This window comes from Trachurus japonicus, chromosome 13 (assembly GCF_045865225.1).
Source record: "Trachurus japonicus isolate A0001 chromosome 13, Traja_1.0".
NCBI classification, from domain to species: domain Eukaryota; kingdom Metazoa; phylum Chordata; class Actinopteri; order Carangiformes; family Carangidae; genus Trachurus; species Trachurus japonicus.
In genome coordinates this window covers 37,774,352-37,797,746 of record NC_140919.1, presented here as the reverse complement: position 1 = coordinate 37,797,746, position 23,395 = coordinate 37,774,352, and the positions used below count along the sequence as shown (strand labels likewise).

Genomic DNA, 23,395 nt, shown 5'->3' with positions numbered 1-23,395 from the left:
GTCCTGTCCCCAAAATGATCACACTCTAGTGATGCCGACAGGACGGAGGAGCTGACTAGTGCTAGCCTTTGCGGCAGGGACATTAGCACTTCTCCCTTGTTTGTTCTGCCACACTGTCGCCACAGCACACACACACACACACACACACACACACACACACTCATAAAACCCCCTGTCTGGGCCTCTCTGCTGGAGCTGTGCACATTGGTACCTGCAGGTGTGTCTCTGTGTGGGAGTGAGTCTGTCGAAGGAGGGCGAGCCCCAGCTGGAAACACATCTGTGATCCCCACACGCCTGGTCAGCTGATAGAGAGGAGTTCTGTTAATATGTCAGCTACTTGTGGAAATACACATCGCTGTGCTAAGCTCACTCGGTGCTTTGGTACATCTCCACTGGGAGCTGGCTGACCTGAGACCTGTGGTCATCTCAGAGTTGTCTCACCTTCAACCTCCCTTCGCTCCCTCATCTTTTTCTCTCTTTTTTTTTGATGCTATAACTCATGGTTGCTCATGTCTGGCCTGGCTCCATCCCTCACTTTTCCACTGGAGTCTTTTGGTCCACTACATCCCCCTCTCATTTCTGCTTAGTCATCCTTGCAGTAACCAGCCAAATAAACAAGCCAGTCAGACCAACGGGCTGGCCAGTGAGAGGGGAGTTAGCAAGAGGAGCTCAACCAATTTTTTTTCCTCCCTCTTTCACTCTAAATGCTTTCTTTATTAAGTTGAACTGCGCTGCACGCATGGAGGCCTGCCAGGGGCCCTACAGATTATGTACATTTCTGGCCATTTGTTTGTGTGTCTGTGTGTTTATAAGGGTCGCTATTTAGCAGCTCCATGGTGAATGTCTGCTCTGCAGTAACTCCCATAAGGGTCTTAAAACCTGGACACTTGGTAGCCTTGTGTCACATTGCTGCTGTAGCTTCCCCAGGGACAAGTGGTTTCCCTATTATGCAATGTCTTGCATGCAACTAGGGTACGAGTGTGAATATGTAGAAGCATGCTTGTCTTAAACGCTGCTGGTCGGCCTCATTCTACTGGGAATGTAGAAGCAGAAAATAGTATGGCTTCTTATATATTTCTAGACAGAAATGTCATTGCAGTTCCTTTTCACCAAATTTGGAAGACTCGACTGATTTCCACCCTCTGCATCATAATCCCCTCACGTCCTTTTAGTTTTTTTATAGAGGTGATTTCCACAAAGTCTGGAAATGTCATGTCAGTCAGCCATTTATAGATGTTTCTGTTCAGATTGTAATATTACTAATGAAGTACGCACTACATCCTGAAGTAATCCTTCACATTTCCTGACCGGTCGCACTGCACACCATATAAAGTAGTCGGCTTATAGTGATATGATTTGAAGTGTTTTCTTATCTCTGTACAGCCATTTGTCAAAATTTCTGTTCAGCCATGCATCAGTAGGCGGGACGCTTTGTGGCCTGGGAGCCAGCAGGCTGAGGCCATTCTTCTCTCACTCTCACTCCTCTGTCTGAGAGGTGTTTGACATTTTCTCCCTGGTTCATATCTGCAGTAGAGACACCATGAACTCACTTTCAGTCATTATGAATTTAACTCCGTGGCAACAAAAAAATGTGACACCAGCCTTCAGAAAACTCCTGCAGGGCGCACTGGGCTAACAAAACACTTCTGCCTGTCAGAACGAACTTCGCTATTCGGACAGAATTCAAATTATTTAAAAAATGAGAACATAATAGTAAGCTGGTATACAGTAGGTTTATATAATGAGCTATAAAAAAAATAAAATAAAACATAAAAAAATGGAATATAATTTGAGTATTTAATATAAGAAGTGTTAGAAATTTGAATCTGATTTTGGGGGAAGATTGACAACCCTACTGTGAACATACTAGAAAACACAATATCAAAGCTACAAACAACCCATAATGCCACACTCTCTGTAAAAGAGAGGGGAAAAAACATGGAAGAATAGCTACACTTGTGCTCTCAACATCCAAAGCACCTGAGGTTTCGATTTTCTATGTAAAACAACCAGTGAATATCATTTTTACGGGTTCACTAAAGAACACTGTCGCAAAAAAGAAGAAACTTTCTTACAGTAAAATCTCAAACCAACACATCCTGGCTGTTCTACCTCCACTTTCATGTTTTGTTTTTTGTTTTTTTTTGTCTTGTTTTACACATCCGGTCTACTTTGTCTGTCTGTATGGTGCATCTCATGCGTGCTTTGAGCATCAAATTGTGGTGTGATGTTCCCTCCAACGTGTGTTGTGCTCACACAGCACAAAGAGCTCACAGCTGTCCCATTTAGATCAGATATCTTCTGAGGGACTGATTTTGAACATGGATTTGGGTTTGCAGCCATTCGCTTGCTGTTTTTTTAAATGTACAAATGTATGATTTATAGTACATGTAACATGTTGGAACAGCATAGTAACCCCCGACACACACACACACACACACACACACACTCCACCCCACTCATGAGGTTCACTGTGCGTCATGGGCTATTTTGGGCTGTGGCACCTCTGTCTGAGACGTTTTTACACCAATACAGTCATTCTCACTGACAGGTGCCTGAGATAATTGTAGGTGAAGATTGACTTGCTGTTAAATTGCCCCAAATGTGTGTGTAGTGTGTACATGTGCTTGTGTTTGCACAGTCGACACATCCAAAGAGAGAACATCCAGTTTCTAGATTAAACTATATCACCCCAAACATGCTGAGAAAAGACTGTTTCAGTTTCACAATGATCTTTCTAACTCCTGTGGTATGTTATTTAGTCTGCTAGTGTTTACTGCTGTGTTAGGAGTATGGCTTTTAAGTGTGGCAATATGGTTTGTGTGTCAAATGTGTTTGGGACATGTTGAGTCATGTCCAACTAAACCGGAATCTGTATGTTCAGCCCCACACAGAGGAACGGTGGCAGGAGGGCAGAGGTTATGGAGTTCATCCTGAATGGGTCAGGCAGCCAACTAGAGAGAGGGATTTGCTGCTACATAGTTTTGAAGGCAGATCTGTGTAGGTTTTTTATGTTTGTGTGGGTGGTTGGTGTTTTACCAGGGCAAGAGGTTAAATAACTCCTTTTCATCGGTCCCCCTGTGGTGTCGGACTGCATCACAGAACAGATGCCACGGTCAAGTTTAACACTCAGACTGACAGCAGTTCATCTGTGGGTTTAAAATGGTACAAAATTGTTTAAGCCGAGTTTCCATTTGCCTGTTTTTATGTCTTGTCCAGCTGTGAACATGTGAATACTGTAGATATCAGAACAGTATCAGTCATACCAGAGCTATGCCAACTACTGATGCAAACTCAATATTTCCCACTGTTCTGCTTCGTATTAAGATTTTTCCACCAACAAACCAGGGGGAGCCATGTTTTATGAAGCAACCATAGGGATTGCAATGGATTTCTTGCCAAGTTATCAGAGAATCATTGCCACACACTGCCCCATACTGAGCAAACAGCATCAGGGACGGCAGATTCCTGCTTCTAACTAATGGAGTCGCTCAGTATTCACATTCAGTAACTTTCCAAAACTTACCAATACAAAAAAAAAAGCACAGTTATTTAGTGGAAATGCATCAGGAGTGTGTCCTGCAGATGCCTTCAGTAGAAGTTTATCTTGGTTTACACAAGATGTGTATTTTGTCTGCAGAACTGATTTGTCAAATCCCCTCCTGTGTTATGTGAAAAGCAACGTTTCCTTCCACGGGGGAAATACACCAAGCTTTTACTGACTCTGCTTCTTTTTGTTTCTGTAGGAACTGAAAGACCTGACGCAGCGAAACGAATGCTTAGATCTCAAAGGTAAGCTCCGAAACAACGCCGCGACAACCTCATGTTTGTGTTGTATCACAAGACGCCATGTTCTGCTACAAGACGGCCCATTGACACCATGTGTATGTTTTTAGGTGAGAAGCTAGACTACAAAGCATGCGAGTCTCTGGAAGAGATTTTGAAGAGGGTCCAGTTTAAAGTGATAGACCTGGAGCAGACCAACCTGGATGAAGATGTAAGATGTCTCTGTCTTTCTCCTTCCCTTCATGTCTCTTCGTGCAGCATACACACGTTTACTGTATATATTCTTCATCCCTGCCTGTCTGTTTCTCCCACCACCACCCCTCTCCCCCCTCCGTCACGTCTGTCCCACACTGATCCTCTTTTTCGGTCTTGCTGCAGCAGCAGGATGTGGAGTGTTTGCAATGGGTTTTCTGATTACTCCAGATGTCTACTTGTGTAAACACCATTAGAGACTTTTGGGCTGTAGACATGCGAGGGGTAGAGACAGTGCTGCTGTGTGCAGTAAAGGGACACAGGCCCTCACCACTTCCTGTCCCACAGAGCCCCAGATAGACTACAGAGTGCTGTATCGCACACAGACACGAGGCCTGCTCTTCTGGCCGCAGTCACACGGGACACGTTCCTTTAGGGGAAGTCGAGGCGCGTTAATGACGGTTCATTATTCTATACCTGTCTGGGAAATCCAGTCGGTTCGTTCACCCTTTAACTGCAGAATTAACCGCAGAATTAAATTAAACCCTGGTCTCCTGTGGTTTTCCAACACACTTGTAGATGCTCTGATAATTGTGGTCCTGTCTTCAGAGACACTTGTGGACAGCTGTTAAGTTACTTCCAGACTGTCAGTCAAGTGTGCAGTTTCAGTTTTGTTTTCCACAAGCGGGAATGAATTGAACATACCTATCTGTGGAGGTTTTTTTTTTTTTTTTTTTTACAATTGGCCTTGCTATAAAGCAACAGAGTCATCACATTTTGTTTGTATCATGTGCTACCACATGAGATCACTAAAAGGTGACATAGAGACACACTGCTGATTTAATGACCTTATGTGTCCTTCCCTTTTTACCTTTGTCTCTTACTTTCTGGATGCTATTGAAAAGTTTTAGCCTTGGACAGTTCAGCAGACTACTGTACATTTCTCAAAGACATTTCTGTCCTGACAACACACACATACACTACAGATATCTGAATTAAATAGACATCAAACCCACAAACTCCTGGGAGCTAATAAAACAGAAAATTAGTGTCTGTGCCATAATTGCCAATTATTTATTTTTGGTCATATGATTTATTAGCAGGCAGTAATAGAATGAAAAGCACAAAAGACTGAATAAGTGGCCCCAGCCCTTTCTGTGTAGAAGATGCATCTTGTCCCTGTGTTTGTGAGGTTTTCCTTTTGTTTACTCTGAGTTTCTCTTTGTTTCTAATTCAATACAAACCTCATCTACATTAGTCAGTTCATTGAGACAAACAACATGTTTGCTGCCATAGACTCATTGCAGGAGAAGAGGGCATAAGATGATGTGGCTTGTAATGCAGAGTGTCTGTCAAACACCAAACAGTGAAAACAGAAAACATGATGGAAATACAACATTTGCTTGTTTGATGTATATGAATGAATCTCTTAAGTGCTCCACACTGTAGTTAATTAGCAATCTGTGTAACCATTAGATTTCCAGTGCCTAAGCCAAGTGTAACAACCGACTGACTGTCCTTTTTATATATTCTTTTCCCCATCTGGGTATATGTTGCACACATTACAAGTGGACAGAAATGCAGCTAGCACCTGTTTTTCTTATACCTACACAAAGCAAAATCCCAGCAGTTACATTCATGGACTGTAAATGTACATGTACTTTATTTTTAAACAGATATGTGTTTCATGAAATACACACACACACAGTTATACACCAATCAGGATCATGGCATAATGACCACTGACAGGTGAAGTAAATAACACATCATTGTGGCACCTGTTAGTGGGTGGGATATGTTAGGCAGCAAGTGAACATGTTGTCCTCAAAGATGATGTTTTAGAAGCAGGAAAAATGGACAAGTGTAAGAATTTGATGCAGTTTGACAAAGGACTGAACTGTGATGCTAGACAACTGGGTCAGAGCATCTGAAAACCTGCAGCTCTTGTGGGGTGTTACTGGTCTGCAGTGGTCAGGATCTATCAAAGTGTCCAAGGAAGGAACAGTGGTGAACCGGCCACAGGGTCATAGGTCAGGGCCGAGGCTCATTGATACACATGGAGGAGAGAAGGCCGGCCTGTGTGGTCCCACCCAACAACAGACCAGCTACTGTTGCTCAAACTGCTGAAGAAATTCATGCTGGTTCTGATAGAAAGCTGTCACAATACACAGTGCATCTCAGTTTGTTGTGTACTTGGCAGCAAAAGGGGCCAACACAATACTAGGCAGGTGATCATGATGTGTAAACACATGCACCAAGGCCTCACAGTAAATGCAGAGAGTGACATATGCACTTTTTCACCCAACGTGGATCAAGCCCTGCCCCGGAAATGGTGAATGAAGTGTCTGAATGAGTCAGTGACTGAATCACCAAGGAGCAGCATCTCAGTGTGAGACAAGCCTCCCCTCAGGCTCAGATAAAATGAGATGCTGAAAGGGGAAAATATTGAGGAAGTGTTGCTGGTCGTGGAGAGAATAGAGGAAGGCGGGATCGAGGAGGAACCAAATGGGGATGTGAGGGGACGGGTTCATCTTTGAAGCGAGTGAGATTTTTAGAGTAGATGGTTTGATTTGGAAGAGCTCCATATCTGCAGAGTCGCGTCTTGTTGGGAATTATATGTTAAGTTCAAAGAAGAAAAACTGTTTTGGAGAGATAGAGGAGCGTGAGGGAGAGCAGGCATGCAGAGCTCTAATGCAGGCTGGCTTTTATTGGGCTGGATGTGACTCATCATCTTCCCCCACCCTGTAGACAAACATACTTGTGTATTCTGAGAAACGTCTCTCAGTATGCGCTCACAAAGGGGAAAAGGGCATAGGATGTTTTGGAGCGGCCTGTCTGGTTTTGTTTCAGCTCACTGGCCTCAGCAGAAGATAAACTCATACACCTATACTCCCCTTTTAATCTGCGCCCGCTCTTAAACCAAGAGCACAGGAGCCCGTCCTTCAGTTTGCAGACCAGGAACACAGGAACCACGTACTAATACCTCTGATAACTAAGATACTGGTCCGTCTGTTACAAATTACAATATACAAATATTTGTTAACATATGACATTAGATGGAAAAATACAGAAAAGCACCATTCTTTACTCTCTTGTCACAAACAGCTTCACAGAGTCGGTGTATGAGTAATAGATGAAGTGATGGAGCCCACAGCACCACCAAAACCAAAATGAAATTAAAACTCTGATCACATGAGTGCACTTCGAACCGTGTCTGTTCCTGATAAATGACAGTCATCGCATTACCTCCAGAAATTACTGGCTGATTAAAGAGTTTACCAGTTACTCAACATGAAATTAATCAATTTCAGCCAGTGGGGGTAGCGCCTAAATACATTTACCGTCATTTTAGCCTGATTTATACTTCTGCTCCACTATATTTCAGAGGGAAATACATATTACTTTTTATATTAACTATTTTTTATTAAAAACAAACATGTGATAAACTTGTTATGCTATGTTAATTAAATTAAACCGGTCCTTCCTGAAACCCCAAAGCCCTGACTTGTTAGCAGTTTCACGACAGGAAGTTTTCCAATCTAAACCTCTCAAATGACTTAATTCAAAGAAGCTTAAAGAGGTGAGATTATCCATCATTTCTCAAAAAGCAAAACTCTCATAAATGTCATTAAGTTTTCTTTCGACACTTCAGTTCTTCTTTGTACCACATTAATCATCTATTTGCACTATTTTAACTTTGATGTAGCCCTGTATTTGGGATCAAACTAGCCTCCACTGAACTAGCAACAAGGTTTTTACTGACAAATCAATGAATGTCTATGCATCCATTATGTAATATGTAATAATATGTCAGTCAAGGTACATGTTTTACACTTACGGGACATTTTGTTTTCACTTTAACACGATCTCTATACAGGCGCCTCTCAATATATCAGAATATCCTGGAAAAGTTAATGTATTTTAGTCGTTCAATTCAAATAATTCATTACACACACTGGAATATCTCATGTCTTATTTCTTAGATTCACTATTGTAACCTAATGGTGTCACACTCTAATCAGCTAATTAACTCCAAACACCTGCAAATGTTTCCTGAGCCTGGGTCGGTAGCTCCACTGTCATGGTGACGAGCGCTGACCCCCATCATGGCTCTGATGTATTGAGATGCGCCTGTTGTTCTGTTCGTAAGACTGCAGCTGTTTTTCTGTTCATTTTCACGTGTCCACTGCTCTGAAACAAGCTGAATCAGAGCCCAGATAGGTCCCTCTTTACCCCCACCTAAGGTCCTTGGCGGGACTCACCTACCCTGAGGGACTGTTGCCATGGGAACCGCTGTTGCTCCAGACTGTATCTTGTAACGTCTCTCTCTCATGGTTTTGACACTGTGACCAACTGTGAGATTTGTTTAAAGTGTTTGATTTCAAGGTGAAATGAGACAGTATTTGATGTATTTCTCTTTTTTTTCTCTCTTTTTTTTTCCTTTCAGGGTGCATCAGCTCTGTTTGACATGATAGAGTATTACGAGTCAGCCACACATCTCAACATCTCCTTCAACAAGCACATTGGCACTCGAGGATGGCAGGCTGCGGCGCACATGATGAGGAAGGTGAGGGTTCATGGGTGAAACGCATCTGCAGGGGAAACAGACAGGGTGGGAATAGGAAAGGATTTGATTTGATTATTTATTAATCTAGAGAAAAATACGGAGGTGTCCAAGGAACAACATGTTACAGTATCAACCCTTTGTTCCAAAACGATAGCCATAAAGCGAATATCTACTCGAATGCAACAAAAACAGATTTACAGAGAACATGGCATTTCATTAGTGCTATATATTTTTACAGAGAACACATACAAAGACAATGACGTGCCAGTCTTATCCTGCTGAGTAAAGTGCATAGGAATACGATTAATGATTATAAAAGCATTTTAAAGTGAACAAACAAATAGATGGAAAATTTATTCTAATGGATAAAAAAACTTAATCACTAATAACCTCAACAATAATAGGATGATAGAAGACATAAGTTGGCAACAAGAGTGACTCCAGTCGCAGCATATTTAATGAAATATCAGGCAGCGCTCTGGTGTCAAGTTTTGATGGATAGTAAAAGTAAGAGTCATGTTTTAGGGACTAAGAGTGTTTGTTTTCCAACTGCGTGCAACATATCTCAATTTATGTGTCTGGAAAAGTAGGTGTTTGATCTCAGATGCTACTGACTTTAAACTAATGTCATTGTATTTGTTGCTTTGTACTCAGGGGAAAGAGCAGTCTCTCCACTGTCCTGTATCACTGGGTTTGTGTCGTGCAGCACTGCTGTTTTCTGTCAGCACTCAGACAAAAGAGTTGGCCTTTGCTTGCGTGCTCTTCCAAAGCCACACTCTTGCCCTTTACGGTGCATTTTGACGTCAGTCATGACTTATTACCGTTAGGAATACAAATGGGTACTCTGGCAAACACATTAATATTTCACCTTTCAAATGGAGTATGTGGGAAACACATGGACACAAACATCTGCTTGTTAGTTTAAGCAGTGTTTTTTTTTTTTCTAATCAAACAAAGTTGAGGAATTGTTGATTGTATGTCTGAGTAATAAGAAGAAAAAAACACTTTACACAAAGACAGATTTTATATAGGTTTTGTGCATCGTTTCATTCTATATCGAAGGTTAAGGTGTAGATAAAAACCTGTCCTAAACCAAAAGTCATAAATCAACCATTAATGAAACATCTGTCAGGTTCATATGTTTATCAGGTTGTTAGATCGTGAAGCTTGTGGGTAGTTTCTCTGTATTGCATCTTGTCGTGACAGTGCACCACAGGGAACAACACTAATCTGTTTGCCAAACCACAAACTGCTTTGCAGAGTTTATTATTAATATTGTGTCTTAATTATTTGTTTTTTAAGATTCTGTTTATTACTCAACATCCTAGAGGGAAAAACAGATTCTTAATCACAGCCACTGAAGACATGAATACCAGAGTTTTACCTCAGTCACAGCTATGACTGTGTGAGTTTGGTGTCTGTTTACTGATCAGTGTTTATGATGAAATGCATTCCCATATCTATAAGCAGTGGTTGTGTGATAATGAATGAAAAACTGCTTGGAGACACCACACATGTAAAAAGCAGTAGATTGTTTGTGTCATAGCTCGATGATAAAAAGTCATCACGTAGTTTTTAGCAAAGCCCAACAGATCTTAACACATTAGTGCTGTGGCAGCTGCGGGTGTTTGAATCTCTCAGATGTGGCCTTGGATTAAACAGATGAACAAAAACAGTTGCGTCATTGCTTTTAACCTGGCTTCATTGTGCATTCACAAGTGAAGTCTTTTGAGGATAATGTTGTATTTATGGAGTCTGATGAAGCTCTTGGCTGTCATCAGTGTACTACAGCAGCTGTAATGGCAGATAATTAGAAGGTACTTGATTAGGATAAAGGAATCCGACTCCCTCAAGATCCACACTCATGGCCATGTGAAGATTCATCGCAGTAATGAGGACTTCTTAGTTAGGATTATGGTTTCAGATATGGGCAAATGCATTTTCTTTATCTGTGCATTACAGAATTAATTGTCTCTGTGTGTGTGTGTTTTCCCCTCAGACGAGCTCTCTGCAGTATCTCGACGCACGCAACACTCCTCTGCTGGACCACTCGGCTCCCTTTGTAGCACGAGCACTCAGGATCAGCGGCAGCCTGGCAGTCCTCCACCTGGAGAACGCTGGCCTGTCTGGCCGGCCGCTCATGTTACTGGGTAAGATAGGCAAAGTGCCAGGGAGGTGACGGGACAGGATGCACAAGAAGAGGGGGTTTTACCCTCTTCCCAGCCCCACCGACAGTATATCGAACAATCCTGATGAATGTGTTTATCTGTTCCTGACGTTTTTGTTTTTCTTCTTTCCACCGTATCTCCCTCTTTTTCTCTCCTTATCTTCATTTCTGTTTTACTCATCCGCTCAGCTACGGCTCTGAAGATGAACATGAACCTGAGGGAGTTGTACCTCGCAGATAACAAGCTCAATGGCCTGCAGGACTCGGCCCAGCTCGGCAACTTGCTCAAATTCAACTACAACATCCAGATCCTGGACCTGCGTAACAACCACATCTTAGACTCTGGTACGCAGCACTGCAGTGGCATCATTGTTCTAGAGCTGTAAATGTTTTCTCAAGGTGCAATTGTTTTGTTAAAGAGATTTGTTTACTGTGCATACAAGTCAATGCCATTTCACAAAGCCAGAAAATATGAGTTTATTGATTCCTGTGAAGTAATTAGGTCAGAATGTGCCTTTTTCTCAGCTGTAGGACAGAGGTGTTTAGGGCTTTAGGGCTCATCTGTTCAAAATATATTTTGACTGGACAGACAATAGGGCAGCAGTTTTAACCTCCATACCAGTCTTGTTTAGTTTAATGATTTGATTTTAGTTTAGTCAAAACAATGATTGCTATCCATCCACACCACATAACAAACAGAAGATGATAAAAATATTACACCCTGCCTTTTATTGTTGGTTGTTGCATTTTGAAATGAATGATCAAAATTATATCATTTAAGATCTCTTGGGTTTCGCGTTATGTTTCCAGACACTTTCAAATGTCCTTGTGGGTAGGTGTGTGAATCAGAAATCATGATAAAGCTAATAATAATCATATTGTTCCAATCTTTGTGATACAAAGAGTTTTCGCTTTGCCTCCCACTGCTAGATATGTACACACAACAATAAGCTCAAATGCTTGATTTAAACTGCTGTAGTTTTGACTGGTTGATAAAAACACTGAGGGACGATAAGATCAGTACACAACATGTGATGTTCTTGTCATTGTGGGTTTAGAGGAATAGCCTGAACTAAAGCTAAGCTCCAAATGGACAATTACCACAAATAGACACACTTAAAGTGATTTTTATGTCCCCATTTAACCAAACATCTAGTGTCCCTCCTGCAGACGATCAGTACTCACTGCTGTTTACACTGAACAAGGAAGTACGGCTCAGAAAATACGTTCTGTAATAGAAAACTAAATAAATAGAAGGCCGTGCAAATTAGCTGCTAGGGCTTTTATTCACATGGCACATGTACTGTTTGTGTTGTTTCATATGTTGTTTCTGTCCCCACAGGTCTGGCCTATGTGTGTGAAGGACTCAAAGAGCAGAGGAAAGGCCTTGTCACTTTGGTGCTATGGAACAACCAGCTCACACACAATGGCATGGGTTACCTCGCTGCTGCACTGGTACACACACACACACACACACACGCGCACACACACACACACTCTGTGGGACGTCACATCCAGTCTGCATACACACTTATCAGAGTTTTTGTACGTGTGTGTGTGTGTGTGTGTGACAGCTGGGACAGGCAGAATTCAATTTTCCCATCATTACCCTATCAGACAGGAGATGATAATAGAACTGTTGTTTGCTACACCTCCCTTCACCTCACATCTGCTCACATTTAGCTGCTGGTCCACAGCGCACTGTTACATGAACACATTATAATTGTCACTCTGCACCACCAGGCATTAGTTGTGTCTATTTAGCTGCAGAAATCTGCTAGGGTATCACCATTGGGTGTGTATACATTTTATTCCTTGTATTTATATATACTATATTTAATGCTGCTAAGGAGTTTGCTCCAACAAAGTTTCATTGTATTTTTTTTTTTACAATGACAATAAATCTATCACTCTATAGAGTAGCATGAATACACAACTGTAGCTGTACCTTGAGGATCCTGTTTAAAACAATTAAGATAAAGACCTTTGTAATTTTATGGAGTTAGTCAGATTAAACATGTTTGCATTTCACTTGAGAAGCCGCAACCTGATTTGTTGTGTAAACTCAGGAGTGTAGCTGAGACACTGATGTGCTCTGTAAGTCGGTGATGTGACGTCACATTTTCCTGGACCTTTCCACGTTGGCTCCTCGTTAATACACCTGACATTTTCTCGCTCAGTGAACAAATGTGAGCTCAAGTCTTCGTGCCACATCATTTCCCACAATTCAGCTTGGCATGAATTTGCAGCAGCCTGTTATAGATTATCCATTACTTAAGTAACGGGTGGCATTTCTGTTGTTGGGTGATAGCGTCATTATCTCTTGTGCTCTTGTTTCCTTGTGGGATATCAGCACATTGTTTAAGCACCACAGTGTTTACTGTTTGCTTTAGACATTGCTGAGTCATTACAGTCTTGGCCTCATTATAGTAAGATGAAAGAAATTCTGCTGCTTTTAATGTTCACATGTTTTGCTTAGTCATGTCGCAATGATATGTATATTAAAAAATATATATAAAAGGATATTTTTAGTTGCCTGAATCATCAAAACACATTGGAGAAGCAGTGAAAAATGAAGCTGTTGGAGAGCAGAATAAATATGAAAAATAAGTATTTGACTTTGAAATTCAATGATAAATGATAAATAATTTAAAAAGATTTAATTAGTACTGTATTTGTTTTTGTGTTTATAAACATCACGAAACCTGTGTGATTTTATTTAACAGTGTGATTTCAACACATGATTTATGATTTAAAAACATTTGCAAAACATTTCTCTGTTTGCAGTCGTTCCATTCTTTTTTATCGTTTCTCTCAGCCATGCACCCAGAGTCTTGAGACCCTGAACCTCGGCAATAACTCGGTGGGTAACGAAGGCATCCACAAGCTGAAAGACGGACTGATTGCCAACCGCTCTGTGCTCAGACTGGGCCTCGCCTCCACCAAACTGTCCTGCGAAGGTGGGAACTGGAGCCCGTCTTCCCTCTAGGTTCAGTTTTTGCTGTGTTTTTTTGCCATCTTGCCTTTTATGACACCCGTTTCTTTCCGTCGTCTGTGCTGTAGGAGCCGTTGCTGTGGCTGAATTCATCGCTGAGAGCCCCAGACTGCTCCGCCTGGACCTTCGAGAGAATGAGATCAAAACAGGCGGACTGATGGCCCTGTCGCTCGCCCTGAAAGTCAACACCTCTCTGCTGCGCCTCGATCTCGACCGGGAGCCCAAGAAAGAAACTGTGAGCACAGGGACAAGGCATGGGGACGGGGATAGACGAGAGCAGAGCTACAGGGCCAGACGTAGTCTAAACAGATAAGACAGACTAGGTGTGGCTTTTACTGAATGATTAGGCTCAGGCTACATAGTGTGAACAAACCCACACTGTTACCTCAGGGTAAAATGTATGTCAAACATTGACACTGACTGAAGGAAGGAAGGAGTCAAATGAGACTGTAGGAATCATTCTGATTTAGTCGTGTTTAGTTTGACATCCTCCTTGTTTTTATTACATGTTTGAGCCATATTTTCTGTCTCACAGGTGAAGAGCTTCATTGAGACCCAGAAAGCCCTGCTCTCCGAGATCCAGAACGGCTGCAAGAGGAACTTCATCCTGGCTAAAGAGAAGGAGGAGACCGAGCAGAAGATGAGGCAGTCGGCCTCCATGGCTGAAATCGCCACAGAGGACGGGACCAGAGAACAGGAGGAGGAGGAAGCAGCCTCAGAGAAGAGCAGCGAGGGAGGGGGGAAAGAGGGAGGAGAAGAAGAGGAAGGGGGAGAAAAAACAGGAAATGAAGGACCGAGAAGCAGCCAGGCAGGAGGAGCGAGCCCCGACACGAAGGTCGCTCAAGTGATCCTGGAGTCGGACTCGGACACCGAGGACGAAGAGGACCAGGAGGTGGTGACCAAGTCCACCACCTCCAACTCCTTCGCTCACTCAAACCAGACTGCTCCTCCGACCCGGACGGGGGCTGCACCGCCCCCCCTCAGTGCCTCATGCGCGCCGCCATCCCCGTCTGCTTCGCCCGCCGGAGGACAGAGCGTCATTTCCGGCATCACCGTCACAGAATCCGCGGCTCCTCCCGGCACCCCTCCGTCTCCCGGTCGCTGCATATCCGTCTCCAGCCCAGGGAGGGGGCATAAGATCTTCATGGTGACCCGGGTGGAGAGCCCCCCCGAGCAGCAGCAGCTACTGCTCCCGCTCCCCATAAGTGCACCAGCAGCTCCCAGCCAAACTAAAGAGGTTTCAAAGAAGCCTGTGGACACAAACACGCAGCCCCCGCCCGCACCCACACAAAGCACACAGCCGACACAGGAGGAGGCCGAGGAGCGCTCGCCTGCTCAGTCCACAGACTGTAAACCGACAGAGCAGAGTCCGGTAGCACACTCAGAATCTGCACTAAATCACACACAGACCCACACACTAGAGACGCAGCGTCAACCCAGAGAGGACGTAACAGCTTGTACCTTAGACCCAGAAGCGACAGATCCAAATCTACAAGCACCAGCCCTGCCTTCGGAGCCCTCACCGGTGCAGGCCGCAGCTTCTCCGCTCGCTGTGGAGGTGACGGAGAGCACCGAAAGCCCCCAGCCTGAGCCTGCTTGTGCAGAAGGAGAGGAGAAAGAGGAAGACCCTGCAGAAGATAAGAGGGAGGTGATGTCCCCTGATAGCAAAGACGAAGAGTGTAAACCGAGTCAAACCCAGAACAGTAACTCTGCAATAAACATCCAACAGTTAACATCTGCAGCTGAGCAGCTACAGAACGAGCTCACATCTGCATCAGAGGGGACACAGTCGGCGAATCCAGCAGAGGAAGAAGAAGACGGAGAGAAGGCACTTAGTCACGAAGAGGAGCAGGAGGCACCGGCAGCCAGCTCGTCAGAAATCAAAGAGTCCAGTTTAACAGAGACAGAAGACAACCTGCCAAATAAAGAGCAACCAAAGGAGGAGCAGCAAAAAGACGCAGATGAAGAGAGCGCAGAGCCTGTCCTCTCTGTCCAGACCGATCAGCAGGAACAGTCTGTCGTTCAGAGCGGAGCACAGGAGACGAGTCCTCAAGCAGACGAAGCCACGACCGACTCAGTCTCACCAGCCGAAGTGGAGGACTCGCCCGACGAGAGCTCCGCAGACGAGGTGGAGTTCGCCGAGGCCCTGGAGGGCGAAGTAGTCGGTTCGGCGCTGCCCAACGGCCTGAAGCCCGAGTTCTCCCTCCACCTTCTAGATGCTGAAAGCCCCAAACCCAGCAGCTGTGTGATGGAGCACGGTGCGTCCCTGTAACCACTGATCTTTGCTTCTGTGGTGTTTTTCTTTTTCTTTTTGACAGAAATAAAGGTTTGAAAATGATGATGTGTGTTGTGTGTCACCCATGTAGTGAGTGTCAGCTGTGGACAGGACCTAGAGGAGCTGCTGCTTGAAGCCAGTTTGGACACAGGGAGAGATGCACCATGAGGTTGTGAGGTAAACAGATTCCACCATCACACTGTCGACCCACTGTGACTCAAAGTCTTCAACTTGGAAAATGTACTTCTATCTCTAATGCTGATCTGAATACAAGTAACTTCAAATAAAACATTTCAACAGCACAAATATAATTTAACTGCTGTTCTTCAATAATTGTTTGATGACAATTTTATGACTCATTTAAACTGCTTTTGTACCCCAGGCTGTGCTGTTATCCTAGTATATCCATGATATTTTCTAGTGTAACTTGAATGTTAATGTCATCATTACAATGAGTCCAGAGCGAAAAAAAAAAACGAAAAAAAACTCAAACTCTGTGATCTTCAGTGCAGTTTACAGACAAACTTTGGGCTCTATTTAAACAATCCAAAGCACATGGTCTGAAGTGTGTCCCTGTCCTTGTCTGTCCGACAGGCTCTGACAGAATCAAAGGGGTTTAAAGGGCAAGGCAATTTTATTTGTATAGCCCGTTTTTACAAACAGTTTGTGTCAAAGGGCTTTACATGGCATCGTAACAACATCCTCTGTCCTTAGACCCTCACATCGACTGAGGAGAAACTCCATGGAAAACCCTTTTAACAGGGAAAAATCGGAGAAACCTCAGGGTGAGCAACAGAGGAGGGATCCCTCACCCAGGACGGACAGACGTGCAATAGATGTTGTTACAGACAAGACAGTTTACAGTTTATGTCACAGAATGTGCAAAATATGGAAATGTAAAGGGGTTGGACGTAATCTCTTAATTATTCATGGGAGTGTTTTGGGGGGCGTAACATCCGATAAAACAGCACAAATCATCACAGTGACATCTCATGTTCTTGTTGAATCACAGGAGCACGTATATGCAGGATAGCAGGATAGCAGCACACCCACAATACACCTGATGACACCTCATTTTAAGACCCACACGTCCATGGAGTGCAAACATTTTTGCTATTTATACAACGTGGGTGCTGGATGGGAAAATGACTGCTGCGTTAACCCAGGTCTCATTGCTAGTGTCATGTTTAACCTCTTAAAGGGATAGTTCAACATTTTGCCAAATTGGCCCATTTCCATAATCCCTATTAGTCGTAGCAGTAGGTTTGTTACCTTTAATTGTCGGTGCAAGCTATTTTTAGAACGGCGGAGCAGAGCCGTGAGCTGCTCAGAGCTACGCTACGGATGCTAATGGAATTTATTGGTTTCCTTCATCAAACTCATCAAATACACAATCCAACAACTCCAAAACGCTCTCAAGAACAAGTTGTGACCTGCACATTCACCACACTATGAGATAATAACGGAACGTTACGAGAGGGAGTTGTTTTCGAGGTAAATTCATGCAAAACCACTGATGTGCGTTCCAGTTGGGGGCCGTTTTTCGGCAAGCAGTCTCTGGATTTGCCTTGAAAACAAATAAAAAGAAAGAAAAATAGCTTGCACCGACAAATAAAGGTAATAAACCTACTGCTATGACTACAGGGATTATGGCAATGGGCCAATTTGCCAAAATGTTGAACTATCCGCTTAAATAAAAGGTCGACAATCTGGATAAACTGTTCACCCCAGGCTGCTGTCCACCCACTGTCTCATACTGATAGTGTGTTGTATCTTAAAACAGAGTGGATAGAAGTATATGATAATAGTAGAGCAAGTTTCGCTGCCTAGCATCATAAATATTGTTTACTATCTGTACTGTTGACTCTTTAATCTGATGCTTTAACGTTGTTTCTCCTTGGTCTGTCAGTACTCGGCTGATGAGTTGTGTAATTCAGGCAACTCTAATACTGCAGTTGAATCAGTTCATTTTTTCTCTGTTCTGTTGTTGCCATGGTTGCACTGTATACCATCGAGTTGAATAAAATAAAATAAACACTCCATCATAAACTCCAGTCGTAGCCACAAGAAGCCCTCCCTCCCTCTTCTTGCCCCTGACCTCGGCTACACGGCTGCCCGTCTGAAAAAGATGAGGTGGCAGCAGCAGACACTCACTGTCTGAGTCAGCTTTCTACCCAGCATGCAAAGCTGTATTAGTTTTATTATAGCCTGTGAGTGTTGACAAAATGTTTCAGGAAAATGGAGAATGTATTACTGTGGAGAGATGCGTTTAGTCTCTGTTGAAATGAAAACATCACCCAAAAGTTTTTTAGGAGGTACAGTGTTTGTTTGTTTTTTTTTTTGTCACTTAAATTTTTATTGACAAATCAACATAAGTAAATACAAATACAATCAAATATAACAAAAGCTGCCTGGGAATACAACTTATTCTTACTATCTTGTGGGTTAGAGTATTCATCAGTTACTGTTCCTGTCCGATACTGTCTTGAGTCTTGTATAGTGACCATTTCTCCCATTTCTTGTCCAGTTGAGCTTCTTGTAGCCTCAGTATATGTGTCAGTTTTTCCATTAGAAATATTTCTTCCACAATTGACAGCCACTGATCTTTCGTTGGTGTTGTTTCTTTTCCCCAGTTTCTAGTGATGGCTTTCTTGCCTGCTACCAGCAGTATTTTGATCAAATAGCCATCACTAGTGTTAACGGTCTCATCTGAAAATTTACATAGATAAAGCACTGAACTGGTCTTCATCACACCATATCCTAATATCTTCTGTAGCTCCTTACATACTATTTCCCAAAATACAGTTATTTTTTGACAATTCCAAAAGACATGAGAATGGTCTACATCAAAAGATTCACATTCCCGCCAACACTTTTGATGACTGCGTAGCTGTTTACTTTTCATTTTCGGTGTAATAAAAAAGCGGATTAGATTCTTCCATGCGAACTCTCTCCAGATTCGTGAATAAGTGGTTGAGTGATGTACCTTCCACATTTCGTGCCATTCCTCATCTGAAATTTCTAAATTAAGTTCTTCCTCCCACTTCATCTTAATATATGTAGTTGAATGCTTATTGTTATTGTTCAATCCGTGATATAATGATGAAATTATTCTTATGTTGCTTTCCTGATATGCTTTTACTAAAATTCGGATGACATCATTCACTTCCCTGGAGGAATCTGACTTGATCTCCTTTTTATAGTAGTCCCTTACTTGATAATATCTGAAGAGTTCACACATATCCAACTCGTACCTTTCCCTGAGTTTTGCAAAACTCATCAGCTCCCCTTTATTTTCTAACATACACCAAGCAGTTATTCCCTTTTCTGTCCATTGTAAAAATCTCGGATCATATTTTGCTGGATTGAAATTGTTGTCATAAGCTATCCATTTTAATATTTTTGCATCATTCTGAATCTTGTACATTTTCAGTATTTTAAACCATATATCTAACGTGTGTACTGTAATTGGATCCATAGTAATTTTAAGCTCCTTATATAACTGGTTATCACCAATCATATTTTGAATTGGAATTTGGTTTACTTCTTTCTCTATATCCTTCCATTACAGTGTTTGTTTTTTACACTGACACTGCTGGAATCTTTACAAATATATGAGAAGAATATCTTTTCCTTTGTGTATAATTGGATATGCTATGAAATTTGTTTTAAAAAGAAATGTTTTCTGCTACATTCAGGACTAATTTCAGATCACCCCTCCTCTGTTTCCACAGGGACCGCAAGGACAGGAGAAAACAGAACTCGGATAGTTTGTCTGGCTCTACTACGTGACCGTTGGCCCAACAATGTTTTTCTCACTTTTACTTTACCAACAACGTGATGATTCCTTAAAGGATAGAAGACCTGGTGTTACAGCCAGAGTGCTATACACAAAAATACAAAAATACAAGCTAACTATGGAAAACGAACCCAAACAAACCTCTCGAGCTTGGCTGTGACCAATCCTGCACATCCACACTACATCAACCACTGACTCACACCAACATATGCACACTGAGGGTGAGAGAGAGAGAGAGAGAGAGAGGGGGAGGAAACGGAGAGAAACGAAATCACACTGTCATCACTACATTTTGTCAAACCTGTAATCTTTCCAGGCAAAGCAAAGCCACCTGTCGGAGAGGAGGAGGAGGAGGAGGAGGAGAGACGGGAGGAAGGAGGACGAAACACTAACCAAAGACAGAACACAGACCTTTCTCTCGGCCCGTTCTCGCTCTCCTCTGTAGATTCCCACTGTAGTTGGAGAAAATAACTAGCGGTTAAAGGTTTTTTCATAACACATACGCAAAGACATGACGGTGACGATTGAGGAAAAAGTGCGGGTCAGCGGCTCGCTCACTCAGACGAGACAAAATAACGGTGACGGACATCGCTGAGTTGGACCTGCTGGCTTTAAAACACTTGTTGTAGAGGTGGAAGTAGGTCACCGACCGTCAAAAGGCTTTTATAACCACGAAAAGCTGAAGAGGTTAACGTGTCTGTTTAAATGTCAACGTTTTATGCCTGTGTCCCCCACTCCCACTCATTTTCCCCCTCTTTGGAAAAAAAAAAAAGAAAAGAAAAGAAAAAACTAAGGGACCTCTGCCAAAGTGACTTCCCCTCTTGTCTGTTTTCTCGTCCTCTGCTCACTTTGGCCCCTCAGGAATCAGTGTCCCCCCACCACCACCACCACCACCACCTCCACCTCCACCTACACCTCCACTCCCGTCAGTCTCTTCCAGTCTGATGTGGAGGAACTGTGACTGAATTCCGCCTGCCTCCGCTTAATTTTTGTTTTTTTTTCTTCTTTTTTTTCTGTTTCCGAAAGTCACAAAGCTGAAAAACCTGGAACTTCTGCGAATGTCAGAAAGCGATGCTGTCTGCTTTTGATTCTTGAGTTGTTTACAGTCATGTGATGTGAGAGAGAAAAAAAAAAGGTTGTTTGTCTTTTATTATCTGCAACTTCAGACACTATTATTGCTTCGTTCAACCAGTCATTGATGTGGGAGCGTCGGTCAAGGAAAAGCAGCTCGATCTCGGTCGCCCACCCCCCCCCCATCCTCATGTCCCTCAGTCTTCCATTGGTACTCTGTGCCGCCTCACCTCTCTGCTCCAGCTCACATCATGTTGCCTTCAAACTCACCTCTTCTGATTCAGTCTTTGTTTATCCCTTTTTTTTTTTTGGGCTGCTTTGAGAAATTTTTTATTTTCTATTTATTTTATAGCTAATAAACTTTTCCTGATTTATTTCTGCCCTTTTCCTCTTCACCCCCGCCTCCTCATTTTATCTTTTCTTTTTCCATTATGGGGGGTTGCTTTTAAAGGTTGCCCTCTTTTTTTGATGTATATTTCAGATTTAAACTAGAGCAAATATTTAGTTTAGGTTTTTTTTTTTTTTTTTTTTTTTGGAGGGGAAGGGGGTTAATCTGTGTTGGGAGGAAGGGTAAATATGATTGAATGGTTGATATTGATAACAGTCGGGGTGCAGTAATGAATTCAAAGACAATGACACTGCAAACATAATCAAAATCCTTGTTGCTTTAATGCTACTCTGCTGGGTGAAGCTGTGGCCACAAGAGGGCGCTAGTGGATTTTTTTTTCTCTTTTCTCCCCCTACAGTGGAGCCAGAACAAAGAATATCACAGTATCACATTACAACACACTGCAGGCGCTGAAGTCTCTTTTCAGATCCAACTCCTGTCCTGAACTTTCCAGAGCAAGGCAGTAAAACCTAAAATGAATTGTAAACTTCATGTATGTTTGTGAAGAGAACTGGTTTGCCCTGCTTTGATTTTTTTTTTTCCTGAGACAGATACAGGCAGGTGTGTTGTTTGTTGTTGTTTTTCTTTCTTTCTTTCTTCTATAAAGGAGCATATTTCGACCCTCCTGCTCTTCTCCACCCAACAGATAGTTTGCCCCCACTGTTTGTAATGCTTTAATTTTTAGAAATTTTTAATAATAATTTGTTAACTTAATTGAAATGTGCTGGTAATCACAAAGATATGTATGGCGAAATTTGTTCCTCTCAAATAAATGCATGTAATGACTAAGGATATGACTGAATGATTCAATTAAATATAGAACGTTTTAATGTGTGAGCACTGCAGATGAATATGCATATCAGATCAGGTTTGGTTTGGATATGTGGATACAACCAGTAGTTCTTTTTTTAAATGTCTGTTTTCAGATGACTTGCTAACCACGGCCATCGCATAAAATCATGTTTGACCATTAGATTGTTGATAACCAGCTGAGCCATATGAAAGTAATGTGGTATGTATTTGAGTTTTAGCAGGTAAACCCTTTGTTGGCTTTTCCAAAGACTTTGATATCTAGTTTGTTTATTTAATCCTCATCCTTTTAGCACAGTTGAGGGAGGGGAGTTTTGCACTTAATTTGCCCATTTTCCATCCAATCCAAATTTCAAACAATTCAGTTTAAATCTTTTGTTTTTGTTTTTGTCCAACCCATCTCAGAAAAAATACCACAATAGCATTAAAGCTGTGTTTGTGGAGTTGTGGTTTACAACAACAGCTAAGTTAACTTGGACATTTGAAAAACTGTAAAGAAACCCACATTTAATGCATCCTGTAAAATATTGTCAAGTGCACAATGATGGTTTAAAGTCACATGGTTGGACAAGTTGTGCAAGTTGTTACATGGGAATCTCAGTTTAAAGATTTTCTGAATGTTGACAAAAATATGCATTGATTATGATTACCATGTCCAATATCATAGGTTAGCGTGTTAATATGCTAATATTCGCTAATTAACGCTTTAAAAAAAACAGTGAGGCAAATGGAAATGTCATTAGTACAAGGTAGTCGATCATTCTCCAAATAAGAGATAAATTAAGAGATTCCCTCCATGATCACGTTGGATCAAAGTCAGGAGATCACCAAAGTTATTGTCATTCATCAGTGCCTGAAGCAAATTGCTCATGGTTGTCGACATCACGAGCCTCATCTCTGTAAAAGTTCATGGCGTTCCCACTGATAGTTGTCTCGTGGCATCAGCTGACACCGCCATATATTCACACCAGTGTAAATGAAAATGTTGGAAATTGCAAAAGCAATATTTCTCTCCAGAAAGTAGTTCCCAACCTGTGAATGTCACAAATCTGGAGAATCACACAAATGTTAACATAACAAGTGACAACTCAAATTTTACAATTGCCAGTTCATTTTTCAGACATTGCTTTTATTTTGAGTGTTCCTATGTGAAGTAATTCACAGTGGTTGAACTGGTAACCAACAGCTTGGGGTCACTAATAGAAGTTGCTCCAGTGTAAGGCATCAGAGCCAATAAAAAGTTCAAAGAACAATAAAGCCAGTACTGAGTCTGGAAAGAGAAATGTATGCAGAAACTGGCGTTCAGCGGGTGTGATGTGGTGGTGAGAGGTGAGGGGGTTCACGT

At 42.3% G+C, this 23,395-nt stretch overlaps 1 protein-coding gene across 1 annotated transcript in view; it reads left to right on the top strand.

Annotated features, from left to right (window-relative positions):
• The window catches only part of ppp1r37 (protein phosphatase 1, regulatory subunit 37), a 41,808-nt gene extending 19,779 nt beyond the window's left edge, over positions 1 to 22,029 (top strand). The window contains exons 3-13 of the mRNA XM_085796430.1: positions 3,747 to 3,792; positions 3,897 to 3,997; positions 8,426 to 8,545; positions 10,545 to 10,695; positions 10,902 to 11,057; positions 12,055 to 12,167; positions 13,531 to 13,672; positions 13,776 to 13,942; positions 14,243 to 15,965; positions 16,074 to 16,159; positions 19,717 to 22,029. Of these exons, the coding sequence (XP_085652556.1) occupies positions 3,747 to 3,792; positions 3,897 to 3,997; positions 8,426 to 8,545; positions 10,545 to 10,695; positions 10,902 to 11,057; positions 12,055 to 12,167; positions 13,531 to 13,672; positions 13,776 to 13,942; positions 14,243 to 15,965; positions 16,074 to 16,150 (2,796 nt within the window). The 3' untranslated portion in view covers positions 16,151 to 16,159; positions 19,717 to 22,029. The remainder of the gene's footprint in view (positions 1 to 3,746; positions 3,793 to 3,896; positions 3,998 to 8,425; positions 8,546 to 10,544; positions 10,696 to 10,901; positions 11,058 to 12,054; positions 12,168 to 13,530; positions 13,673 to 13,775; positions 13,943 to 14,242; positions 15,966 to 16,073; positions 16,160 to 19,716) is intronic.
• The last annotated feature ends 1,366 nt before the right edge of the window (positions 22,030 to 23,395 follow it).